Genomic DNA, 26,427 nt, shown 5'->3' with positions numbered 1-26,427 from the left:
AGCGTGATAAAAAAGCGTGGCTTGGGTCCGGTTGTTTTTGCAGGTGTTTTTGTTTGTTATAAGCTTTTTGGCTTAGTTTATAGACTAAAGTAGAATTATTTTGCATGATTTAGTAAAATGGATAGCGAGAACGTAGTTAGATTAAGAAAAATGCACTCAAAATTAATAAAAGACGTAAAAGTTAGAGATATTCTTCCCACCTTGATCGAAGGTGGTCACGTAAACTCCGATGATTACAACTCCATTGTCAGATTATCAGCCGAAAGTGCTAGAATAGAATCATTACTCTTCCTGCTAACTAACGAGAAAGACAACGAGGCCTATAAAACATTCTTAAAAGCTCTCGAAGAGAGTTATTCTTGGTTAGCCGAAGAACTAAACGGTTTAACTGTAACTAACGAAGATATAGACAAATATACTCAAGACTGGAAAAAGCAAGGTGCGATGGGACACCTATAGAGTGCTGTCAGTTGTGACGTCAGATCCAAGGTTAAACGTCACGAGTCTGCCTTTAGCAATGAGCGGCCATGACAGTTACCGTTTTTTCTTTATGGGAAAACAGCATGGGTGCTGTCAGAAGCGCGAGTGTGACGTCACCCATGCTGTTTTCCCATAAAGAAAAAACGGTAACTGTCATGGCCGTCCATTGCTAAAGGCAGACTCGTGACGTTTAACCTTGGATCTGACGTCACAACTGACAGCACTCTATTAAAGGTGGAATTCATAAACGTCGGACGCAACGCAATGTAGTACAGGCGAAGGCAGGGCGTCGTGCGCAAAAAGCAGACACAGACGTTTGCGCACGACGCCCTGCCTTTGCCAGTACTACATTGCGTTGCGTCTGACGTTTATGAATTCCACCTTTAAACTTCAAAAGTAATTAAAATCTAACAACTTTTGAAACTGACGTACGTAGGTATCAAACCAGAGATGATAGACCTTATGAGACAAAATGGTATTCTCGTTCGTAAATGGCAAACGCTGGCTCACACCCTGGGTTTGACCAATCAATGCCCAAGTATTATGATGCAGGCCACACTTTATATGCAAGATTTGGATGAATGTTTGCGACACTTAATCACAAAATGGTGCTCTATGCATGGAAACAAAGCTAATCTCGGTGCCTTACTTAATGCTCTGCGTAAAGAACAATTCAACGATATTGCTGATCAATTAGAAGCCTCATTCAAACGTTGATCAGTATATACTTTTAAAAGCAATATTATCAAAACCACTCCATTATCATTATCATTATCATTTTTCACTTGTTAACCTAATGCAATGTTTTTAAAATCGGTCATAAACCCATTTATCATTTCATTGTTGAACAGTATTTTTTTTTATGTACGATTACTTAAATTTAAGTTTTGTAATTTTTTTTTTTAAGTTTTCAACTTTATATTTTTAATAAAAATGATTTTTACAATCAAATTAATCCATTATTGTTCAGATTTATTTGTTTTTTTTGGCAATGATAAAAAATATATGGAAATAACATAAAACACAAAACATATATATAAAAAATCTGTTTTAAAATTATAGAAACCTTCAAATAAATTAAATATCATAAAATTTCTATATTTTTTTGGAAGGATAAAAAAATTTTTAATCATCAAATGGATAATTTTGAGATTACGTCATCATCGTTGTACTTAGGTTCAGTTATCTTTAAAGGGAATATAAGGCCCAAATCTTTCTTTATGGAAGACCCCCGCAACAACGGAACTACCGCCAAAAAAATGTGCACGTGCGAGAAATCCACTATCATCAGTCCGGGGAAACAAGTATATTTTTTAAACTAGTCCTCGAGACAATTGCCCTCCCCCCCCCGTGTCCGAAATAATAAACTGGTCTCCGGACTGGTCCCCGCCTTTGTTCTTCTATAGATTTGCAATTATTAAACAGGTCCCGAGGACCAGTCACCCCCACTTCTTGAATTTAAAAACTAGTCCAAGCCATTAATAAACTGGTTTTGGACCTGCGGAAGTGTGTTATTCCCCAGACTATAACCACAAAAAGCCACCTTTATGGATGAGCCCCACAACAATCCAATAACTAGAGCTATGGTTGCAGAGAAACCCCCCCCCCCCCCCACTAGCTAGCACCACAAGAACGTACCTTTACGGATGACCCCCACAACAAACCAATAACTAGCGCCACAAGATCGTACCTTTATGGATGACCCCCACAACAAACCACTAATTAGCGCCACAAGAACGTACCTTTATGGATGACCCCCAAAACAAACCAATAACTAGCGCCACAAGAACGTACCTTTATGGATGACCCCCAAAACAAACCAATAACTAGCGCCACAAGAACGTACCTTTATGGATGACCCCCACAACAAACCAATAACTAGCGCCATAAGAACGTGCCTTTACGAATGTCCCCCACAACCGAGGGGGAAGACACTTGAGAACTAAGGTGTACAATCTGACTTGAACTCAATGTACTGTCAAAGCTGAACTCTGAGTTCCGAAGGATTTGAACTCAATGCACTGTCAAAGCTGAACTCTGAGTTCCGAAGGATTTGAACTCAATGCACTGTCAAAGCTGAACTCTTTTGAACTCAGGTGTACACAGAGATCTAGAGCGTCTACCCCCTCGCCCACAACAAACCACAAATTACCGTTACAAGAGCCTACCTTTATGGATGACCCCCACAACAAACCATTAATTAGCGCAGAAAATATATGCTGTTAATGATGATTGCGGGGAATATTTGAACTTTAAGGGCAGTGTACAAGGGGGCTTTATATTCCCTTCAAAAAAAAAAAAAAATTAATTACTTTCAAAAAATTACTGTCTAAATTGACTCTAATTGAGGATAAAATTTGGCCTATTTTTTGGTTTTAAATTAAAAAAAATTCCATATGGATGTAAAAAATTTGACCACAGAGTATACCATGTTTAAAAAAAAACTTGGATGCATGCGACCGCGGGAATGTATTTGTTATTAAAATTATCAAAAAGACACGGAAGTTAATTAGTTTGTGCCATTTGCGCCTCCATTACGTTGGCTATCTACCTGGTCCTCGATCACGTCTGTCGCTTTCTTTTGAGCCTTCCACTCAACTTTGAAGAAAGCGACAGTTCCAATGGTTCCCATAACAACCATAATGGCTAGTTGATAAGGGAGCGTTAATTGGTCAGAATAGAAAAAGGCAACAGCCGCTGCTAAAGACTTTAAAAGAAGGAAAATAATTTTTTTAGAAGATTCATTCATTTGCTTAGGATTTTCAAATGATTTTGAGCATTACTTGGACAAACTTGAATAGGGCAAAAGCTGGGGCACTATCTTCGGAATACACAGTCCCCAAAATGGAATAGAGTTGGGTGTTGAAACAAGAGTCACCAAAACCCAGGAAAAAACTACACGCTAATGCCAGATAGATGCTAGAACAAAAAAAGATTTTTTTTTTCCTTTAAAGGAAGTTTGCCAAACCAAATATCGGCTCCTGTGGCACCACTAACATTCTGGCTGATCTGGTTTAGTTTAAACAGTTTGGATGGGGGACAAATAGGAACATACTCAAAGGACATCCCCGTATCTCTAGTAGAACCAGAGTTATGAGCCTCAAAGTATAGTGTAATGTTAATCCTATGGAGGGGGTTGTTTGTTTACGTTTTTGCTTAATTACTCGGCCACTGTTTGACGTAACCCCACGTTTTTAGTATCGTTGGATGGGGGGGGGGGCAAATAGGACAATAACATACTCAAAGGACATCGCCGTGTGTCTAATAGAACCAGAGTTACGAGCCTCCAAACTATAGTGTAAAGTTAATCCTATGAAGGGAATGTTTTTAAACATTTTTCTCAATTACTCGGCCCCTGTTTGACGCAACCCCAAGTTTTTAGTATGGTTGGATGGGGGACAAATTGGACTATAACATCCTCAAAGGACATCCCCCGTATCTCTAATATAAGCAGAGTTATGAGCCTCCAAAGTATAGTGTAATGTTAATCCTATGGAGGGGAGTATGTTTGTGAACATTTTGCTTGATTACTCGGCCACTGTTTGACGTAACCCCACGTTTTTAGTATCGTTGGATGGGGGGACATATAGGACTATAACATACTCAAAGGACATCCCCATATGTCTAATAGAACCCGAGTTATGAGCCTCCAAAGTATAGTGTAACGTGCCACAGGAGCCGACAGCTGCTTTATAAAAGGCTTTCTTTAAAGAGTTGGTAAGCTAAAAACCAAAACCTATTTACTTTGGCTGAATATAGGAGGATTCAAACGTCATTATATAAGGTGAAATTGGTGGCAAATTAATGAAAATTAGGAAAAAGGCTCCCATATGGACGACATAACCCAAGAGGACAATGGGATCTCGTCCAAATCTGATAGTTCTTTTGCCTAATAATCCAAAAACGGCTCCTCCTAAAATCTCTCCACCTCCAATCAACATTCCTGATATTCCTGCGTATTTACTAGAATCGGAACCAAGTTGTTTTGTAAAACCCAAACACGCTCCATATACTCCACTAAAGAACGAAAGTTCAATTCCTACAGGTTGACGAAAATTGGTAAATTAATTCATATTAAATTATATATAAATAAATTTATAATTATCAAACCTGTGTAGGCAAAAGTCAGACTGAGCAATAACATTTCTTTCGTTTTAAAAAGTGCTATAGCACTTACTGGAAAATTAAGAATACATATGTTAAAATATTTGACAGAAGCAGTTTATAATTATAATTCCTTTCGCCCGAATTTCGCACTTTCTTTCCCCCGGAATTTCGCAATTTTCTTTCCCCCCGGAATTTCGCAATTTTCTTTCCCCCCGGAATTTCGCAATTTTCTTTCCCCCCGGAATTTCGCAATTTTCTTTCCCCCCGGAATTTCGCAATTTCTTTGCCCCCCCCGGAATTTCGCAATTTCTTTGCCCCCCCCCGGAATTTCGCAATTTCTTTGCCCCCCCCCGGAATTTCGCAATTTCTTTGCCCCCCGGAATTTCGCAATTTCTTCCCCCCCGGAATTTCGCAATTTCTTTGCCCCCCCCCCGGAATTTCGCAATTTCTTTGCCCCCCCCCGGAATTTCGCAATTTCTTTGCCCCCCCGGAATTTCGCAATTTCTTTGCCCCCCCCCCGGAATTTCGCAATTTCTTTGCCCCCCCGGAATTTCGCAATTTCTTTGCCCCCCCCCGGAATTTCGCAATTTCTTTGCCCCCCCCCGGAATTTCGCAATTTCTTTGCCCCCCCCCCCCGGAATTTCGCAATTTCTTTGCCCCCCCCCCCCCCGGAATTTCGCAATTTCTTTTCCCGAGGAATTTCGCAATTTCTTTTCCCCCGGAATTTCGCAATTTCTTTTCCCCCGGAATTTCGCAATTTCTTTTCCCCCGGAATTTCGCAATTTCTTTTCCCCCGGAATTTCGCAATTTATTTCCCCCCGGAATTTCGCAATTTATTTCCCCCCAGAATTTCGCAATTTATTTCCCCCCGGAATTTCGCAATTTATTTCCCCCCGGAATTTCGCAATTTCTTTCCCCCCGGAATTTCGCAATTTCTTTCCCCCCCCCCGGAGTTTTGCAATTTATTTCCCCCCGGAATTTCGCAATTTCTTTCCCCCAAATATCAACTGAAAAAGCTTTACACTTACAAAAGGCAGTCTTGGGACTTGGTGCTGGTGTACTGAAAATATTTAAATTTACAAATTAATTCAAAATTTACTAATTAAAGATTAAAACAGACTAAAAGGGCATTCCTAAAAATATCGATAAATGTACCTGAGAATCAAAGGTTCTAGAGTTTCTACCGAATTGGCGCTTGAAATGGGTTTGGAAAAAATACAAATATAAGCAAACCATCACCAGACGCAAAAATCAACGTTAACAATTAACAAATAAAAACCACCATAGTACAAAGCAATGAGGTTTAAAGTAATCAAAAAATAACAATAATGACTTACTCCTCCTCAATAGCATCTTTACCACCGCCACGTAAGATTAGTAAAGTTAATGTACCAACGACGCCAACTCCTAATAAGACTCCGAACACCAAAGTTCTCGTATCCGCTCCTATACTCGCTTGACCTTCAAACATAAAGAATACGAAGAGATTTCCGAATAAAAGACTGAAATATAACAGAATTAGGAATTGTTCAACTACTTCTATTGTTGAAGGGAGGGTGAAAAGGAAAATCAAGTGATTTTTTGTATCGATTCTTCTACTAATTATAAGACCAATCAATCTGCATAGTGAAGCATCCAGGAAATACAGTCTCCGAATGATTTTGAAGGGTTCAAACAGCTTTTTGAAACCGATTCCCCGAATTCTCCAGGTTTGTATGAAGCCTGTTTCAAAATTAAAATTAGTTTGAGATTTCGTAGATAATTTGAAATTTGCACCTCCGACCAATCGCGTAGCGCCCTGCCTACTTGCTAACAAAATTCCCGTAGCACATTCTGTATCTCGCACCAAGATTTACAAATCGAGCGCCATTTTTATCAAATCTCGCGCTAAATTTCATTCGACATGAGCGCGTACCACGAGACTTTCGTAAACTAAAAGGCAGGGCGTTACCCGATTGGTTGGAGGTGTAAATTTCAAATTATCTACGAAATTTCAAACTAGGCCTAATTTGAATTTTAAATTAGTTTGTAGATATTTCCTGGATGTTTCATTATGCAAATTGGTCTTATAATTAGTGGAAGAATCAATGAAAATTCACTTAATTTAACCTTTCACCCCAACTTTAAAGGGTTAATCTTTCTATACCTGCATTGCAACATTGCCCAAAATACCCCGCTATTTCTAGCCATTGTTTCGCTGTCCGAGTTTATGGTCAAAAAAGTTCCTTGACCAGTCCATATTACTGAAGAAATTGGATAATATTATTTAGTATGTTGAAGTTTGAATTCGTTACTTGTCTAATCTCATAGAAAGTCAATTTTTTCAAGTAGATATCATTCAAATATTACATCAAAATAAGGTTACAACAAGAAGTGATATCTAGTTTACTAAGGAGAAGGTATATGATGCCTAAGTATTCGCGCGCCATAGTCCCAGTCCCCCTTTCAAAATACAAGGGGGACGTAAAAGGGGGCCGGGCTATTTCGCACCCTCTCCTCAGTCGGAAAATACGTAATTTTCGTCATCCGCGTCGCGCTGACGTGAGTTTTCAAGAACCAAATGAGATGCTGGTTGTAATTTAGAGGCGGGGATTAACTCCGGACCTACGTTTGGACTGGAGATAAAGCTACAATTTATACCTTCGCCCTTAGTAAACAAGATATCGCTTCTCGATTACAACTAGAATTGGTGGCCATCCTGGCATATGGTTAACCATGATATAACTTTTTTTAATGGTAGTAAAATTTAGGTCTAATTGATATCATTTAAAAGCTTGAGATTAAATGAATAAATTTTTAAATCATAATTGAAGAGAATTGATAAAAATTATGAATTTCAATTATAAGTGATATAAAAATGCCTTGAATGAAAGTTGTTTCTTTATTAGCATTACGAAGTATAGGTAGTGTCATACTAATTATCATGTAACATATAAACTTATGATAATACAATGTCGGCCTTCCTGGAGTGAAATTTAAATAACGCTTCTAATTTTGAGGTAATATTCAAGTAATTAGTCTCAAAGATATTAACAAGCGCTGAAAATGGTTCAAAACCCAGAAAATTACAACTATTCTATTCAAAACTGTGCACATTTAATACCAAAATGTCGGCCATATTGAGGGCGAATTAAAAAAGGCTTAACTTCCTTAATTTTTATCCAATCTTATTTAAAAGCAATCAATGGAGCTTAACACGAGTATCTGATGAAAAGATTGACTTTCTTGAGATTTGTGAAGTTATAAATAGTATCAGGGATAGATTTAATTTTAGAAGTAGGAATGGAAAACGGTTAGTATTTACTTCAGTCCGACTCATGGCCCACCCAGTATAGAGCCCTACCTCCAACACGTAACGAAAAGTTTATATTATCTTATTGGCTCGCATAAACTACGTTTTGATGACGTTGCTGACGGGAACGGGAAAAATACGGAATTCCTTTTTACCTCTGTCGCTATGACCCGCCTCTTCTTTCATACCACCCGTCCCGTGGAAGGGGGTCCGGGACTTTGACGCGCGCCCAGACTACTCTGTTCTTCATTCCTACTTCTAAAATTAAATCTATCCCTGATAGTATTAAATTATTTGCTTACAAGCCGCTCCAAATCCAATAATAACCGAACCCAAATAAAGTCCCCATACCATGGGATATAAGAAATTGGCGATAAAAATTGAATAGGTCAATCCTCCGATAATCATGGCCAATTTGGGGCCAGTGTAAACCAATATCGAAGGAGATAACCAATTTCCTATGGCCAATACCGCGTAAATGATTGCCAAACTGGAATTATAACGTTAAAAGATTAAAAACTGACACCAAACATTGAAAGTGAGAATTTTTTATCACTCAAGACTCGAGAGGTTTGTTGCACATTTAAATAAATTAGGGCAGATAACTAAGTTTGTCTTCAAGTGTTACATCATAAGATAAATTGTTTAAGAAATTTTCCAGCTTGAAGTGTTATCATAAGTTCATAAGATATGTTCTATAAGTTTTGTCACTGGTTACAAACTGGAGCTTGTAATTTTGAAGTGACGTAGGTCACAGATTCGAGGTAAAGCGACGCCTGGTAGCAATGCAGACTAAAGGTGGAATTCATAAACGTCGGACGCAACGTAATTTAGTTCTGGCGAAGGCAGGACGTTTGCGCAAGACGCTCCGCCTTCGCCTATACCATAGTCCACTCGATCAGCGCTCGCGAGCAGCTTTGCGTTGTGATGCGCGTGATCGAGTGGGCTATGCCTATACTAAATTGCGTTGCGTCCGACGTTTATGAATTCTGCAATAAATAGGAAGATGGACTGCAAAACCGCGTGAAGTCTATTCTCGCTTGTCGTTCTCGAACTAGCTCGAGCTGTAAGCCTCTAGCATTACGAAGTATAGTAAGTGTCACACTTATCATGTTACATATCTTATAAACTTATGATCTTATGTCATAATATAAACTGTTTAAGACGTTTGCCACCTTTCCCAAAACACTCGATGGGGGATGGACAAAATCTGATACTTGCCTGTAATACGCATTTCCAGTGTAACTAGCATCTTCCGCCTGTATTCCTTTTATTACAATACTCTAGAAGAATTACAAATTAAAATTGTCAGCCGAAGAAATAATTTTCAAGGGGCTGACAGCCTTCAATTGAAAGTTCTCGCAGTTGTAATTGCGTTTGTTATATTTGAGATTCCCAGACCATTTTAAAGTGACACAGATACATTTTTTTTTTTGATATGTTGATGATTTTTGATAATTGGGTATCAATAATAAATGAAGGGGAAATGCTTTTGACCTAATGACACCATAAAGGGTTTTTGATAAATTATATTATTTGCTAATTTTATGAAATCGGACTGTGATACGATTTGATAAATTTTAGTTTTCCAAGTTTTTCAAATGTGCCAAATCGCTTTACGTGGATTTTTTTGGGCAAAACGATCATAGGGACTGCAAAGAAGGCATCGGCGAGTGGGTAAAAATTATTTGATATACGTCAGAGGCACGTGACTTAGGAAAGGCGTGGTTCAAAGGAACTTAGTTCGTTTTATTTCAAAAACTGCCACTTAGGAGAATCGCCGCTGGAATTTCGCAAAAAACAAGGACTAGGTGTCCAGTCCCACTCCATGTGGAGTCTTTGTATCTTGTTGTCACGTGGTGCCTGTGACTTATTTCAAATAATTTTTACCCACCCTCCGATGCCTCCTTTACAGTGGGACCTGTGTCATAATCCTTAATAGACCTTTTCGACGGTAAAAAGAGGATAGGCAACCCTCAGTATCGGAACGTACAAGCATTGATAAGGGAGTCAAGGTACAAGGGGGTTTCATGCATTGCCATCCGTCTCTGCGCACTCCCACGACGCAAAGAGTCTAAAGCGCAGGCGCACAAAAGCGAAATGGAAGGCAATGTTTTACCCCCCATGTCTTTCCCTTTTAGTACCAAACAGTTATAGAATTCACCGCATGCACGGTGCGATGCCCATCTGAATTAATTAAGTTTGATGAGCGGGAGAGCAAATTAACAAAAAGGGCTCCCTCGCCTGGGAAGAATCATGTTACATAACTAAAGTATTAAGAGAGGATACAGAGTGTCATCCTTCTTCTATTATCCCCTTCTGATATTATAATGACTCATCGACTTTGATGATGATTCGATTTATTTGAATGAGTTGCTTGATTTATTATCACTTAGGTAGTAATTTGAAATTGATTCTGTAGCGATTGATAAGGTTTGAAACGATCGACAGCCCCCGTGGAGTTTCCATTTTTCAACTAACTTCAGTGTGATTATCTTGTCAAACAATTTCAACATAAGTTCATAAGGTATATTCCATAAGTTTGCCACTGGTTACAAACTGGAGCTTGTAATGAAGTGACGTAGGTCATAGATTCGAGGTAAAGCGACGCCTGGTGACTGGGGCGTTGTCAAAGGCTTAGTATAGACTAAAATCACTAAATATGAAGATGGAAGTGCTGCTAAATTAACCGACTGTAGTGAATTCTCGCTTGTCGTTCTCGAACTATAGGGTGTTTCCGCGAGAGTAAAAAGGGGGAAGAAATAGGGGGCAAAAACCGGTTTTCAGGGGATGTCAACATGGCGTCCTAACGTGGCCAGAGCGGGCAGCCGGCAAGGGGAGAGGAAAGGGGGAAGGTAACTTGACGTCACGCGCAAAGACCCTATATCTAATTAAGTCTCTAGCATTACGAAGCATAGGAAGCGTCATACTTATGGAACATATCTTATGAACTTATCAACGTAATAACGGGCTTTTGACAAATTTTAATCTTCAATCACTTGTTTGTTTGCAAAACTAATCCCAAAATATAGCTACTGGTATTTAAAACCATTTTAACCCGGCCCAATTGTTCTTACATTTAATTATAATATATTTGTGATAAGTTTCCTAAAACTCTTTCACGAACAGGGATAGTATTTCTAAAATTTCTACGAAACGTCTGTCGTTTAACTGGGTCATTATATCCATCATAAAAACACGTTAAAATTAAACCACACCGACCAACAGGAAAAGCAGTCTAATTTTAGGTCAAAGAGCAGGTTTTTTTCCCATATTAGTGTCCTACATATTATATATTTTGTTGCTGCATATGGATACATCGTTTTAATTGCAATGCAACTAATATTAGTATAAATAATTAACACCGAGGTGGGAAAAATACCTTAGACTTTGGTACAAACTAGCGTTGTTCAAACGAACCAGCATAATCAAATCATTATGACAGATAAGAAATTTGATTAAATATTAATACATTCCTATAAGGACGTCAAACACTAATTATCAGCCAATACCTAAGATACGATTGTTCTAGGATAGATATGTTTTGTAACACAATTTTATACGCAAACACATTCATGACCCGAGTACATTTTGCGTAATTACACTTCGATACGTGGAAACAAATTTAATAATAGTGTAGAGGCACCCTTACACATTATCAATGAAATACACAGAAGTCAGCAACCTGACCCTGAGACTAACCTAACAAACAATGAGGAGTAAGGTTGTAGTCTTATCCCCCCAAATATACTTTGTACTGACTGTTCAATTTAAGTTATATTTATCAAACTAGGGCTTCAGGAAAGCCTTACAGCTCCAAATTTATGAGGGTAAACTAAAGGTTTCATTTTAAACTGAACCACTAAAATTAGGGACACCCCTTCATTAAGAAGGGAATTTCAAATGTTTATGCTCAATTTGTAATAGTTTCGCGGGTAACCCAAGAGTGGTTTGCCCCTCGAAGTATGTTAATACATACATAACCTTAACCCATCTGTCAAGACCCAAAAACGCAATATAAAAAATATTGAAAATAAACTTACTTCAATTATTCCACATGTTTGAAACGCGGTGAAAATTAGCATAAATGAAAGACCCAAGAAAAGGACGTTATATAATTTCTTATCGCAACACATGTTTGTTTTTGATCGCGTTTCAAGTTTAAAAGTTCAGTTTCAGTTGCAATTAGAATGGCTTCAAAATACTCGTGACTACCCAAGGCTTAGCGTTTTTTTAGAGTAGTGTTCCGTCAACTATTATTATTCATTTCGCAGGAATTGTAGGTTTAAAACGGTCATAAATAAAATTACAAACTTCAAACTAAAATAACAATGCAATGATCATTCAACCGTTCCGCTGACCAACATGGTTTTATAAGCACCGTGTACACACGGTACCAGCCACCGACTAACTGCTTATGGAAATGAATACTTCGAAAACAAACGACACACCTCCCGCTAGGATTATCTTGAAAGTTGCAACAGAAACCATGGATAACTAATACAACGGTGCGGTGATTGGATCTGAAATGGTGCTTTAACTAGCTGCAACCACGGGGCGAGAGTTTTTGACGTAAATTTTGTTAAAAATTCAAAGGAATATAAAATTTTGACCCAATTTTTACATTTCTAAACTCTCCTTGATTTTTTTCAAACATACGATGCTGAAAGGGGAACGCCTTACTGTAGTAGAAGTGACTAATCCAATGGGAAATTGTGTTATTTGTCCATGCTAGAACAAAAAAATAAATAAATAAATAAATCAAGGCATTTAAACACAGGTTAGGATAATATGATTTCAGGGTCTTAGTATGGTCAATTATATAAATTGATTAATTTTGTGCAGTAGAAAAATCGTAGGAGAGTCAATACTGTATTAATACGCATACTTTTAACGTGTCGAAACCACAAAAGTTAAGCAAAACTAGATGCTCTAGCCTGTTTCAACAAGCCTTGTTTAAACCATAGCCCACTCGATCACGCTGTGCTTAAACTCTTCTCTCCTTTCCCCCACGTGGCTGATGGATCAGGAAAGGCGCGAAATTTAAATCGGAATAAGTACAGTTTACCAGGCACTTTTTTAAATTGAAAATAAAGTTGATATTCTTGTTCAGTACCCTCAAAATGGCTATAAAAAACTGAAAAAGTTTGTCGGAAAATTATTCTGATTTTTTTTTTGGAAATAATAAATCACTCCACAAAATTCAATAAATTACAAATTGAGATTATATTTTATTTTCAACATGAATTTACACATAATAATAATAATTTAAACTAACATCACCCATTCACCGTGATTTTAAAACTAAAGGATTTGAAACGCGAAATATACCAGGCAACATTGTTAATAAACTACTAAAGAAATCCTCGGATATTCCTTTAGGAACGATAAACTGAACAGTTCTAGTGTCTTCCCCAGTTAAAGAAGCCATTTCAATCATAAATCCTTTGATGCATTTAAATACAAGTTCGGCTCGCTTTAAACACCATGGAATGGTCATTTCCTGCTCAAATTAAGATAGTTAGCATTATAACTGTTAAAAAAAGTCGATAAAATCTTCACCTCTGCCATTTCTTGAGCTAAAAGTAACGGCAACGACAGAGCACATACATCCCATTCGTGGGCAACCCTCAATATCTGCCTCAAACCCAAGATAACGGGATGTCGAGAATTAATATCTGATGAAAGTAAAGTATCATCGGCCACCAAATGAAAGACAACATGAACTTCGGATAAATTAGAGTGTCGAGTTATATAAAAGTCTCCGGGTTTTAAGAACGTAGAAGCTGATTTATTTCCTCTTCCGGATGATTCTCGTTTCTTGGCTCTCGATGATTGACTAGCTAATGTTTCAATATGACTCATTTGTTCTTCTAAATCGGCAAAATGAAGTTCCGTCGATTTAAGACAGATGTTAGCGAATTCCCTTTTGATTCCAGTGTAGGAATTAATACGATTGTCGACTAATAGAACTAAACCCGATAATGAATTGGAATAAAGGGACATTGCTGTTTGTACTCGTTGGGGTTGGAGAACTAGATTTCTATACGGACATAATAATTTGAATTAGGTTTAAACTTAGGAAAAGTTCAGGTAACATAACGTTATACATTAAAAAACGGACTTTTTCTAAATATGAAAGGAATTGAATATTAAAAAATAAATGATGTCTTATTACAAAATAATTAGTACATTTAATTAGTCTTAAAAACAAGGACCACTGTGCCATCCGCCATTGGTTTAGTGGCGTCTGCTACCCAGAACCTCTTACCTATACGGGATTGGTTGAAGTAACACAGGCTGAGACTGAGAGAGGAGGTGGGGGTTTAGTGGTGTCTGCTAAATCGAACCTATTCACCCTATGGGATTGGTTGAATTCTCACAGGCTGAGAAAGGTAAGGGGTAAGAGCAGGGCAGGAAATAAGAAAAAATTCGTAATAGGACTTGTGCAGGCTGAGAAATAAATCGGTGGCCCTGGACAAATGTCCACTTTAAAAATTAGCTGGGTCAGTTTAAAAATTAAATACTTGGGGGACTACTGACCCTGTGACCACTTAATTAATTAAAAACTTTCAAAGGTTTAACCATTTTAAGTGGCCAATGACAAGCGTGTGTCCAAAGACTCTCCACCCCCCGGGGAAATATAAAGGACATTACTGGAGCACGCTAAAAGTAGTGTGGCATTTTCATAGTCAAGCTATCAAAACTTCAGAAACATTTATTGGTTTAAATGTTCAGTGACCCCCTTAGTTTTTTTTTTAAAAAAATTATGGGATGTTTTTAAACTTCATTGGACAATATTCAGTGCTTATTTCTGGCCCTGAGTCTGTGAGAATTCAACCAATCCCATAGGGGTATGAGGTTCAAGCTAGCAGACGCCACTAAACAAATGGCCGCCTAGTAGTCCTTGATTGTTTTTAAGACTAATTAAATGCTAATTATTTTGTAATAAGAGATCATTTATTTCATTTTTAATATTTAATTCCTTTTATATTCAGAAAAAGGCCGGGCTGTTCTTTTAAGGTGTAGTGTTACGTTACCTAAACCTTTCCTTTAATTATATTAATATTATATAATAATAATAATAATAAGATTACTCAGAGCCAGATTTATGACGGCAAAAATCTAAAACATCTGTTGATAAAAGCCTCAAGTTATGAGTAACTTTTAATTGCGAACCTAAATGAATTGTAAAAGATTCTTCTAGCTTTTTTTGTTGCGGAACCCAAGCAACTTCATTTGTTAATGAATCATCAGTTTGATCATAAACTGGATTAGATCTAATTAATTTCAAGGAAAACTAATTAAACCCTGTACTAATTATAATTAAATTTAGGCGGGTAATTTACAGCTGTAATGAACCACTTTTATAATCTTCGTAAACTTTGGTGACCCATTCTTGAAATTCTTTCTTTTGTATCTTTTTCAGGTCGCCTATTTTATTATTCCAGTCTTCCGAGACTTTTTGCGACTCTTGAAAGTGTAAGGCTGCCAAATCATTGATTTCTTTATCAGTAACGCTAATGCTGACTTTAGCAACCGCTTCCTCCATTTCTTCCGATTGTCTGCGTTGAATTTGCGCTAATGAGTCGTCCCGATCACGTACAAGATCTTCAATAAACAATGCTCTGGTTCTCTCCAAGTTTAACATGGTTTCCAAAGCGGGTGAATGTATTAAGCTATGATACATGTCAGCAAATGACGGGGCTTCGTTATTCTCCGTAAGATCACGTTTGGCATAAGCCCCCCATTCTTCAGTGAACATTTCGCTCCATTTATCAATGAGTTGCTCTTCATTCATGTCACATTGGAGCCTGTCATCGCTGTCATAATATTTTTCAGTTTCGTAGTCGCAAAACTTTTGAAGTTCTTGTAAAATATCTGTTTGTTTGTTTGGGGGAGTTACCATCTAGCCAAGGCTTAAGAGTTCAAAATAAAATTTAACATACATACCTCGCCTTGAATAAAATGGTATTCGATTTTGTTTAATTATCCTACATCCTATTTCATTAGGGTGCTCCGTAACAGGAATTTTAATTTTCGAAGCAATTACTACATTATTTTTACCAGTAAATTCAAAATTAACGTCAACCATCATTAAATTAAGTGTAAAAACTGTAGGTGGAACCCTATTTTCTTCTGGTGGAACGTGGAAATGACAGACAACCGCGGACCGCCGGTACGCGATTTTAGCAGACGAAATGTACTCTTTTAGGCAGCCTTCAAGATGTATATTTCCGATTAAATAATTAACTATATCATAAACCTCTCCATATTTTTAACAATAAAATAGGTTGTACTAGGTTTTACCAATTCAGTATGTATTAAAAGATTATATTTAATTTACTTTGTTAAGTTATTGAATAAGCCTATTATATGCTGCTAGATCGTACTAGGTAGATTGTCTTTAAACATTTTGGCAAAACCTATGTAAGATTAAGATCATACTTCAAGGGATCATTCCTATAGTATATCTTCTCGTGTTTGTTCATCCAAACTCGAGGCAAACTCAACCACGAGGATGAGCTTCACGATCTTTTCCTGAGCGGGAAGCGGAAGTTGAAAACTCCATAACGGAGTTCTCTTCTTCATTGATGATCGTTCCTCGATTGACTTGTTCAATCGTTGGAGGGAAAAGATCGAAGCTGAGTGGCTTTTAAATGAATCGGAAAATAAACAAAACTGACTAGGCTAGACTTTATAACTATAGACGCGTATCTTATATTAATACAAATCGGAATTGCTCGGATTGATCAAATTCATTCTCACAAACCAATTTGTACTATGTGACTGTATTCAGTTGTCAAATTTTTGTAGCTACTTCCAGCACTCGGTTTCTTGGTATACACGTGGTTACCATTGTCTAAATATCTCTCTCAGCCTCCACGCTTATATAAGCGTAGGACCGGAAATGAATGTTAAAATTTTGGAGAGATATTCCCTTGTGCATTAGTAAAGGCTGTTGCGTCTACTCCTCTACTATATATCCTCTACGCGCCCCTAGGCTTTAGCCCACTCTTTATATAGCACGAGCGTCTTTTGTGCTTGAGCGCGAGATCGAGTCCATTCGAGTGGTCTATGGCTTAAGCTGTTATAAAAAAAACCCATTCTTTTTGAATTGGGATATGCGTGGTCACATGATAGGCCTAAAAGAACGGGGAACGCTGCGCTTTGTTACGTGATTACGTCACTATTTCAGCAGCTTCTACGTTCCGTTCTGCCCGTTCACCCACGGCCCTTAGCCCTAACGGTTAGAAGTTAAATTACACGCGGGAAATTCGGGCCTTGTCTACTATTCGTTTAGACATTGTTTTGTCGGTTTCGTTTGCTAAAATAATTTCAAAAACTGTAATATTAATTTAAAATGGCATCCAATTATCTTCCGTCCGATTTTTCAGTTGAGAATTACGCAAAAGCTTCAAATTACTTGCTGCAAAAGCTTAGACTCGCTTCTTTCAAAGATTGGCCTTTTACAGAAAACTGTAATTGCACTCCTGAAAAGGTAATTAAATTCGAAAATATTAAGTTCTTAATATCAATCACATAAATAAACTTATTTTACAGCTAGCTGAGGCTGGTTTCTACAGCTGCCCCGAGGATAACTCGCCAGATTTGGTGCGATGTTTTGTATGCTTCATTACCCTCGATGGTTGGGAACCAGATGATGATCCATGGAAGGAACATGTAAGTCATGAAAAACAGCCATGCGAATTCCTTAAGTTGGGAAAGAAAGAATCGGAGCAGACTTTGGAAGAGTGGCTCTATATGAAACTTCACCAAACTATAACCCTTGAGGTAAATTCTTTTACACCAAACCAAACACTCTTTCAGTTTAAGAATAAAAATACTTAAAACATTACAGCGTTTCAAGCTGAAGAGTGAGATTGAAGAACACAATAGAAGTAGAGTTAAATTTATCGAAGAACGCGAAAAATCTTTTACCAAGAAAAGATAAATTAAATTGCTTTTTGTAAATAGTTCTATTTGACTATTTGTAATTTTAACTCCATTTCTTATATTATATTTTCAACGTCTTCATTAGAATGTAGGGATTCTATAATAAAATAATAATAAAAATTAAAAACCATGACTCATAATTTTACTATTACGCAGGTGGTTGGTTTAGTTATATCATAATTTCATAAGATATGTTCCTCCATAAGTTTGTCACTGGTTACAAACTGGAGCTTGTCATGAAGTGAGTGTGAGTGAGTTAGGTAATAGATTCGAGGTAAAGCGACGTCTGGCGAGAATTGACTACACTTGGTGGATTTTGCAGTCCATCTTCATATTTAGCCTGCATTACTACGCCTTTGACAGCGCCTCCCCAGGCGTATGTGGCTTTACCTCGAATCTATGACGTTTCACCTACATTACTTCATGACAAGCTCTCAGTAACCAGTGACAAACTTGTGGACCATATCTTATGAAGTTATGACGACACGTTAACTGAGAAGCAAACTACCCTACTCTACCAATCAGGGAGCGCTTCTTGACGTCATAGGTTTATAGAAAGTAGAACATGATGCTTCATGACCAGTCTGGGAAATGAGGATATTTTTTAAATTAGTCCTTGGGACCAGTGAGCCCCCTAGTCCCCGAAATAATTAACTGGTCTCCGGACTGGTCCCAGCCTTTGTTCTCCTATAGATATGCAATTAATAAAGTGGTCCTGAGGACCAGTAACCCCCACTTCTTGAATTAAAAAACTAGTCCAAGCAATTAATAAACTGGTTTTGGACCAGAGGAAGTGTGCTATTTCCCAGACTGTTCATGACAAGCTCTCAGTAACCAGTGACGAACTTATGGTAGTGTCTTATAAACGAAAGGCTATATTTCTTATGTCTCTCATTATAACTTTGAAAATCTACAACAATTCAGTTTCGTTTTAGTCCTTTTTACATAACTACTAAGATTTTATTTAAATTCAATTTGTTACATTAGCTTTACTATTTCCATTTCTTTTTCCCACTTCCGGATGGTTTACTACTACCATCACCCTCGGCAGCACTCAACTCTTTTTTCAATTGTTTCAACATTTTGGGAGTTAACAAACCCTGATCTAACAATCGCCTCGCTAAAGTACCCATCCTTAAATCTTCCATTTCATCGTCTTCTTTGGCTTCTCTATCACCATGGACTCTCTCTTCGCCGCCGCCATCATTAAAAATACGTTTCGCGTCAAATGAGACCCTTTTATGTTTCATAAGAAAATCATCGTCATCTATTTTAGCCATCGCCGATGTCCCCCCACTCTCTGTATTTTTCAACAACTTGGTTATATTAAAAACTCCTAATTGAATCATCGCGTCTAATTCATGTTGCATTTCACGAACTAAATCAACTTGGGGGAATAAATCAATGAACCTGTAACTAAGCCATAAGTAAAGATCTAAGACGTCAAATACAGCTTCTAAATTAACCAAATCTACGATCGTTTTGGGTGCCGAAATGGGCCAACCGATATTTTTACATAACCAATCAAAAGTTATCGCTTCATTTTTACTATATTGCCTGGCCATACGTAAAAACATCGAGCAAACAAAGGGGACTTTACGATTGATCGGAGCGCAGCAAAAAACGTATCGCGCTCTAAGAGGTAATGGGACGTGTTGAATCATATCCGCGATAAATTTAAAGTCCTCGATATTACACATAAAATATCGAGCGTTATCCATACGACATATACTAACAAATATATCAACTAAATTTGATAATGTAGCTTGAGGGAGATGATACGCGAATAGTTCGATTTGATCGGCAGTTGGATGTAAACCAGCCGCCTCGATTGGTTCTACCGTTCTCGATAAAATCTTTTTCAAAACTGGAAGATCTTCGTTTCTAAATGTTGTTACAAATCCTTTATCGAACTGCGTCCCGTATCGCCCGGCTCTACCCGCAATTTGTAAAGCTTGGAAGGTTGGTATGGTGTCCATTTCTTTCTCTCCTTTTTCGTTGATACTCGGTTTGACCATAGAATAAAAGATGATACGTCTAATGCTCAAATTAAGCCCCATTCCTATTGCATCAGTTGCAACCAATACTTTGCACGGATGGGCTGGATCATTAAACTTCTGAGCTTGCGCAATTTTTGTTCCAGGCGGTAAACCACCGTATATAACGGCACATTCTACCCCGCGTCTCTCGATTTGCAAACTAATGCTGTAGATATCATTCTTGTTAAAGCATACAATGCAATCTCCAGGTTGAATGTTATCCAATGATCCCACAGCGGTATCTTCAATAGTTAATTCAGTTAATCTTTTATAACGTCTAACTTCAACTTCCTCTCCTACTGCTGTCAACAACTCCTTGACCAAATCTACCGCGGCTTCCTCTCCACATACATGAACTTCTTGCGCCGCAACACCTAACAAAGCTCTAGTCCAAGCCCAACCACGTCCAACGTCACGCAACATTTGTATCTCATCAATAACCGCGACTTCGTAAGGCGTTGTAACAGACGTCATTTCAACCGTACAGGCTACGTGATTGGATGAGGTACCATCTTCTTTGGCGTATTTTTGTTCTTCTCCTGTTATTAAATCACATTGAGTTCCTTTATCATTCGTTTTTGCGTAAACTTCCGCAGCTAAAAGTTTTAATGGCCCACAATAGATTCCAGTTTTGGCACTCGTGTATCGTTCTAAAGCGTGGTAGGTTTTACCGCTGTTTGTAGGGCCCGCGTGAAATATTATCTTTCTATTAATCGCTCGAGCTTCAGGGTACCAAGTTGCCGGTGATCTAGAATCACTTATCTTCTGTAGCTCCTCCATGCAATCAAGGTGAGGAAATACTTGACGAGCGTGGTGTAAAAAGAAAGGGAACAGATCGTCTATATGTCCAGCTCCTTGTAACAAATCGCTAAATGTAATGTGAAGATCTACGGGTAGGGCTTCAGCTTTGATGCAAAAGTTTCGGAAGCTAACGAATGCCTGGTGAAATAATTTAGTATCCAAACCATTTTCTTCACTTAACATTTTAATAGGTGGTCTTTTGGAAAACTGATTTAGAAGCTTCAATATATCATCTTTTTCTAATTTTCCCGACATTTCTTCTCCGACGTTAATATCATCAGGGTTTGAAGTTGCTCGGACGGGTACAGGCATTATCAAGTTCTTAAAGTTCTTACCATCATCTTTGGAGTTTTTAAAACGTCTAGGGTTGAAAGTACATCGATCTATTGTTAAAACACCCGATGTAATTGCTCCAACTTCGCTCTTTGCATAACTTCCGGCGGAATACATAGAACTAGTCCATTTTCCTACGGAGGCCAATCTTCTGGTTGAAGATAAGCCAAGGCTTAGACGAGACATGTTAAAACTATTTTCTGGCTCTTATTTTTATACTTAACAAATTAAAAACACTTAAAAACAAGGCATCTTACAACTTTGGGTAATTGTGTTTAAACTTTATTACGTAATTTACACCCTAAAGTTATTTATGGATCACTTATATAACCACGGAAAAACTTCATAGAGTAAGCACATGTGATTATGAGAATTGAGAACTAAAACTAGTAGCAGACGACCCGAAAATTCAGCCAATAAAAGCTTTATCAGCTGACCAGTTTCCATGACAACCTATTTGTTTGTTACCAAATTTGAAAATGACAAGTAGGCTTAGCACCGAAATCGTTCCCTGTACTGTTGTAGCGTTTAATGGTAATATATTACTGAATACTTTAATAATAGTTATTAAATTATTCAGTTTATAAAAATCTTTAAAACTTTAGGAAAAATTCGAAATGGCTTACGAATTCACGAAGAAAAGGGAAACTACTTATTTAGCTTTGGGCGAACCCTTGCCATCAAAAACATTACTGATGATGATAAATGCAGTCTTTTGCATAATCACAGAGACGAAATCTCGTGTATGCATATTTCTAATGATGGCAAATATATTGCTACAGGCCAAAAAACGTATATGGGATTTAAGGTGCGGTAATACAAACTTTTATATACACAATGTAAAATTAGGCTTAAAAGAAACTACCCCTGATTTGCTTCGGATAGACAAATGTCATGGTATGGGAGTACGCCACGGAAAATTTAATTGGAAGTCACGATTTGCATAAAGCTCTTGTAGAATCTGTAGCTTTTACATCAAATGACAAATATTTAATTTCTCTTGGAGGTGACGAATTTGAAAAAAGGTAATATATGAATCCAACACCAAAGCAATTTGGTACGAGCAGAAAGACAAGCAGACGACTTGCTTTGGTCTAGGCAGCTCCGCCAAGGCTTAAGTGGTTCATGTGTTTTTTATACTGAAACTGAAATAAACTGGAAATAATTAATTCTAAAAAATGTCTAATCAGCGTATTAGTTTGGAGCCTAGAACTCAAAGAAGTTTTATGCGGCTGCCAAGCTTCACAAGGCATAGAAGGAACAGCACATACGTTAGCCTCGGCTAATGTTACTCCGAATATGTTTGTATCAGCTGGTGAAAGAACAATAAGAGTATGGCTTTTAAACGAAGACAATCGCCAATTAACGAGCGATTGTGTCTCAACCGGCCATCTCAAAAGAGACATACGTTTCTTACAAGTTAAATTAATTAAACTTAATTACCACCACAAATTAATTTTACAAGCTAATTAGATCATTTATAGATTGACAAAGACGATTTGTACGGATACTGTGGTACAACTACGGGAGATATTTTAAAAATCAGACTCGATCTAGCCAAACATAAAACACCAGGATGGGTACCCATCTACGTTTGCGATTTAACAAAATATATTGGCCCGCGAGTTCGAGTAACCAATGGTTATTATAGCAGTGGAGTGACTGCCCTTTGTCTAACACCAAAAGACAACGAAATTATTGTAGGGACTGGGAAAGGGATGCTCTACTTGACAGAACAGATACTAACTCAAAAATTGGACAAAGTTAAAAAGAATAAAATTGTGACTGACATTAAACTGACAGAGAAAAAGTAATTGACTGATTTTAGTGTAAGCCTTTCACTTTGCAAAGATCTCCAGCCTTTTAGGCCTAAGGGGAAACGGGATGAGCCATTCTTAAGTCGCATTGAATGGCTCGTAGCTCACCTGCTAAGGAAATTTTGCGCCTTCCCTCAATACCCTTCCACTTTGTAAAGTTCTCCGCCATTTTGAGGGGAAGGGGAGGAGCCATTCTTAACACACTTCCCACAATAGGCTTCCACTATTTATAAAGAATGGGCGTGACGAAATTTGTTTTACGCTATAGATAGGCAACTCCCTATCTCCGACGGCGTACTCTGTTCCAGTTTGGTTGTCAGCAAGCATAAACCTAGAGCTCTATGTTCGAGCGGCTTAGCGGTAACCTATAACGTAGCTTTGCGTGTGCTGACAAGAGACGAAAGAAATTCTCATTTTCAGTATAAAGAAAATGAGTATTCCTTTCGTCGGTTTTCAGCACGCACAAGCCTACGTTACATAAAGAAGGGATATCTAATTTTCTAGGGAGAAGGTATAAGTTGCCTAAGTATTCGCGCGCCATAGTCCCAGTCCCCATTTCAAAATACAAGGGGGGACGTAATTTCGCTGCCTCTCCTCGGTCGGAAAATACGTAATATTCGTCACTCGCGTCGCGCTGACGTGAGTTTTACAGAAACCAATGAGATGCTGGTTGTAATTTAGAGGCGGGGATTAACTCCGGACCTACTATACGTTTGGACTGGAGATAAAGCTGGAAATGTGGCGAATTGATACCTTCTCCCTAGTAAACAAATTTCCTCACGCGCATTCTTTATTCTCCGCCATTTTGAGTAGAGGGGGAGGAGCCAATGTTGCTCAAATCACATGCTTTTCCAATTTTTCCTAAGGGAAATTAAACTAAACGGAGCCATAACTTCAATCATATTTCATAAACCATCAAGTCAAATTTACGTTGGTACTGACAATGGCGACATATCCAAAATTAACTATAATACCTTTGATATTAAAACGTTAATGACGTCTCATAAGAATTTCATAACTGATATTTCATTCCCAAGGTATATAACCTTCAATTAACTTTCAAATTAAATATTTAAGACTAAATTTCACTATCAATTTAAATAAAGTTCGTCATCCAAAATCTTCGTTACATCCTCGATGGAAGAAATTCATATTTGGGGAGTTGATCCAATAAATGATGATAAAATTGTAGATATTGGGAAAATTTCGGTTTCTAGGGCCCTTTGTACGTCAGTTCATTGCATGACGAATGGACGTAGCATCGTTTCGGGTTCGTTTAAATCAAAATTTTCAAAAGTATATAGATATAAAATCAAAAAGTACACTTCGTTGAAACTTGCTCGCGAAGTCACGCCCTCTTTGATCCCAGAATAGTGTCGACCCCCTCTGTGTCCCTTACCTTAATCTTGCTCGCGAAGTTAAGCCCTCTTTGATCCCAGAATAGTGTCGACCCCCTCTGTGTCCCTTACCTTAATCTTGCTCGCGAAGTTAAGCCCTCTTTGATCCCAGAATAGTGTCGACCCCCTCTGCGTCCTTTACCTTCCCAACTGTGGAGGGCACAGGGCCATGAATAGGCTCTAGTACTAAAAATAAATTTATTGATGGATCGCCAGCATCATGTACTACTTTCTATAAACCTTGACGTCAAGAAGCTCTTCCTGATTAGTTAGTTTGTGTAGGGGGTTGAGGGGAAGGGTAGTTTGCTAAGCTTCTCAGTTAACATTTCGTCCTACAGCCAAAGGCAGGGAATTGTTAATGAAGTGTACTTTTTGTTTTTACATCTATATACTTTTGATATATTTTCTAAAGATTAATCGTTGAAATTAGGTTGGAGTGATGGAAAGATTAGAGTTTTTGCTCCTGAATCGCGTAAACTTCTTTATTGCATTTACGACAGTCACCGTGGCACAAAATCTGCCAAAGGGGAAGATATTTCTAATGAAGGAGTGACTGCTATAGTTGGAACGAGCGATTCAAATTGGATTGTTAGTGGTGGAGGAGATGGTCAAATAAGAATTTGGAAAGCCAGTAACGTAAAACAAGATCTAATCGCTAATATGAAGGAACATAAGGGTCCCGTTTGCTGTATTAGAATGCATTCCAGCGACGAAGAGTGCGTTTCTGCTAGTGTAGATGGAACTTGTATCATTTGGGACTTGAAACGTTTCGCCAGAAAACAGGTTGAGTTTAAGTTCTACCTTAAAATTTTTAACATATTTTTCCTAAGGATAAGCGCACACTGAACGTGTCTTCATTCGATAGACTTATGACGCACTACAGTAGACTTCGAATGCTCACGCTGCTTGCAACAAAATTTATATTTTGAATGTTGGTCTTGAAAAACAGACGCTATACGCGCGAATCCCAATAAGATAGGATAATTCCGAGATGTCCAAACTAGTCGCATATAGACGTATAACTTACGTCCAAATTAGACGAATAATTAAAGCCACGTTCACACTTGACATTTTGAAACCGTTTTCAGCAGGTTTTGAAACGTTGAAGTGTAAAATTTAGATGTTAACCATAGAAATCTTTCATGGGAAAATACAATTATTATTTTTAAAAAAGATTCGACTTTCCCAAAACGGTTGAGAACTTGAGAACGGTTTCAAAGTGTTAAGGGTGAACATGGCTTTAGATCCAAACTAAACGCGTAAATTACATCCGCGCATATAGACATATAACTTACATCCAAACTACTGTCACATAGACGTAGAACTTAAGTCCAAACTAGACAGATAGACGTAGAACTTAGGTCCGAACTAGATGTATAATCAAAAGCGGATTCCTAATCGGCTTCTGGTATAACTTACATCCAAACTACATATTGAAGTGTAGTTTACGTCCAAACTACACATTGAAGAGTAATGTACGTCTAAACTACACATTGAAGTGTAATGTACGTCCAAACTACACATTGAAGTGTAATGTACGTCCAAACTACAAATTGAAGAGTAATGTACGTCTAAACTACACATTGAAGTGTAATGTACGTCCAAACTACGCATTGAAGTGTAATGTTCGTCCAAACTAGACACAGACGTGTAATGTACACCCAAACTAGACGATTACAGACTTACAACTTACGTCCAAACTAGACGATTACAGACTTACAACTTACGTCCAAACTAGACACATATAGACTTACAACTTACTCGCGTCCAATCTGAAAGTGTTCATAGTTTTTCTTGTATTTGGAATTTTTTTATACTAAATACTTCATTACAGGTTGTCTTTGCGAGTACCATCTTCAAAACAGTATGCTACGGCTTAGAAGAGTGTCAGTTACTAACGGGTGGTTCTGATAATAATCTTTCATATTGGGAAGTTCATAACGGCGAACTTATACGATCAGTAAAAGCCGGAGCTCGAACGGAATCAATTCAAACCCTAGATTTATTAAGCCACGGTGATCGTATCGTTACCGGAAGTAGCGACGGTGTCTTAAGAGTTTGGCTTTACCATAAAGGGACATTGGAATTTATAGGGAAAGGACACGGTGCCGCCATTACTAAACTTAAAGTAGCACCTGACCATCAAACGATAGTTAGTGTTGGAAAAGACGGAAGCCTTATAAGATGGAAAATTCCTTAAAACT

General features: G+C 37.8%; 6 protein-coding genes and 1 non-coding gene across 8 annotated transcripts; 4 read left to right on the top strand and 3 right to left on the bottom strand.

The window, feature by feature from the left end:
* On the top strand, positions 1–1,440 carry LOC149679666 (uncharacterized). Its single transcript, XM_089835543.1, has 2 exons — positions 1–439; positions 917–1,440. The coding sequence occupies exons 1-2, from the start codon at positions 118–120 to the stop codon at positions 1,195–1,197; spliced, it is 603 nt and encodes a 200-aa protein (XP_089691669.1). The 5' UTR covers positions 1–117; the 3' UTR covers positions 1,198–1,440.
* On the bottom strand, positions 1,376–12,311 carry LOC149679665 (UNC93-like protein MFSD11). Of its 2 annotated transcripts, XM_089835524.1 has the most exons (11): positions 11,923–12,310; positions 9,101–9,162; positions 8,182–8,369; positions 6,734–6,830; positions 5,925–6,089; positions 5,743–5,781; positions 5,616–5,647; positions 4,591–4,656; positions 4,225–4,519; positions 3,264–3,399; positions 1,376–3,187 (listed from the first exon to the last, which is right to left on the bottom strand). In XM_089835524.1, the coding sequence occupies exons 1-11, from the start codon at positions 12,013–12,015 to the stop codon at positions 2,990–2,992; spliced, it is 1,371 nt and encodes a 456-aa protein (XP_089691650.1). In that variant the 5' UTR covers positions 12,016–12,310; the 3' UTR covers positions 1,376–2,989. The 2 variants fall into 2 exon arrangements, with proteins under 2 accessions (XP_089691650.1, XP_089691651.1); XM_089835525.1 differs by lacking the exon at positions 5,743–5,781 and having other exon boundaries at positions 11,923–12,311.
* A 770-nt stretch (positions 12,312–13,081) lies between these two features.
* On the bottom strand, positions 13,082–16,058 carry LOC149679664 (FERRY endosomal RAB5 effector complex subunit 3). The gene is made up of 5 exons (XM_089835516.1): positions 15,833–16,058; positions 15,229–15,760; positions 14,977–15,159; positions 13,442–13,922; positions 13,082–13,382 (listed from the first exon to the last, which is right to left on the bottom strand). The coding sequence occupies exons 1-5, from the start codon at positions 15,975–15,977 to the stop codon at positions 13,167–13,169; spliced, it is 1,557 nt and encodes a 518-aa protein (XP_089691642.1). The 5' UTR covers positions 15,978–16,058; the 3' UTR covers positions 13,082–13,166.
* A 259-nt stretch (positions 16,059–16,317) lies between these two features.
* On the top strand, positions 16,318–16,533 carry LOC149679663 (small nucleolar RNA U3). Its single transcript, XR_016365974.1, has one exon. It is a non-coding gene; the product is annotated as a small nucleolar RNA U3 (small nucleolar RNA).
* Positions 16,534–16,933: 400 nt separating this feature from the next.
* Positions 16,934–17,963, top strand: Det (baculoviral IAP repeat containing deterin). The gene is made up of 3 exons (XM_089835545.1): positions 16,934–17,381; positions 17,444–17,674; positions 17,742–17,963. The coding sequence occupies exons 1-3, from the start codon at positions 17,244–17,246 to the stop codon at positions 17,832–17,834; spliced, it is 462 nt and encodes a 153-aa protein (XP_089691671.1). The 5' UTR covers positions 16,934–17,243; the 3' UTR covers positions 17,835–17,963.
* A 797-nt stretch (positions 17,964–18,760) lies between these two features.
* On the bottom strand, positions 18,761–21,344 carry Suv3 (Suv3 RNA helicase). Its single transcript, XM_089835456.1, has one exon. It carries the CDS (start codon positions 21,193–21,195, stop codon positions 18,829–18,831), a length of 2,367 nt encoding a protein of 788 aa, XP_089691582.1. The 5' UTR covers positions 21,196–21,344; the 3' UTR covers positions 18,761–18,828.
* A 38-nt stretch (positions 21,345–21,382) lies between these two features.
* Positions 21,383–26,423, top strand: LOC149679660 (cilia- and flagella-associated protein 52). Its single transcript, XM_089835693.1, has 10 exons — positions 21,383–21,543; positions 21,615–21,817; positions 21,895–22,034; positions 22,200–22,428; positions 22,494–22,819; positions 23,693–23,863; positions 23,933–24,122; positions 24,562–24,577; positions 24,654–25,006; positions 26,058–26,423. The coding sequence occupies exons 1-10, from the start codon at positions 21,489–21,491 to the stop codon at positions 26,421–26,423; spliced, it is 2,049 nt and encodes a 682-aa protein (XP_089691819.1). The 5' UTR covers positions 21,383–21,488.
* Positions 26,424–26,427: the final 4 nt, after the last annotated feature.

Source organism: Phalangium opilio, unplaced genomic scaffold, assembly GCF_054372755.1.
Source record: "Phalangium opilio isolate 3A_F unplaced genomic scaffold, DU_Popi_V2 ptg000041l_1, whole genome shotgun sequence".
In the NCBI taxonomy this organism is placed as follows: Eukaryota; Metazoa; Arthropoda; class Arachnida; order Opiliones; family Phalangiidae; genus Phalangium; species Phalangium opilio.
This window is presented reverse-complemented; position numbering and strand designations above follow the sequence as displayed.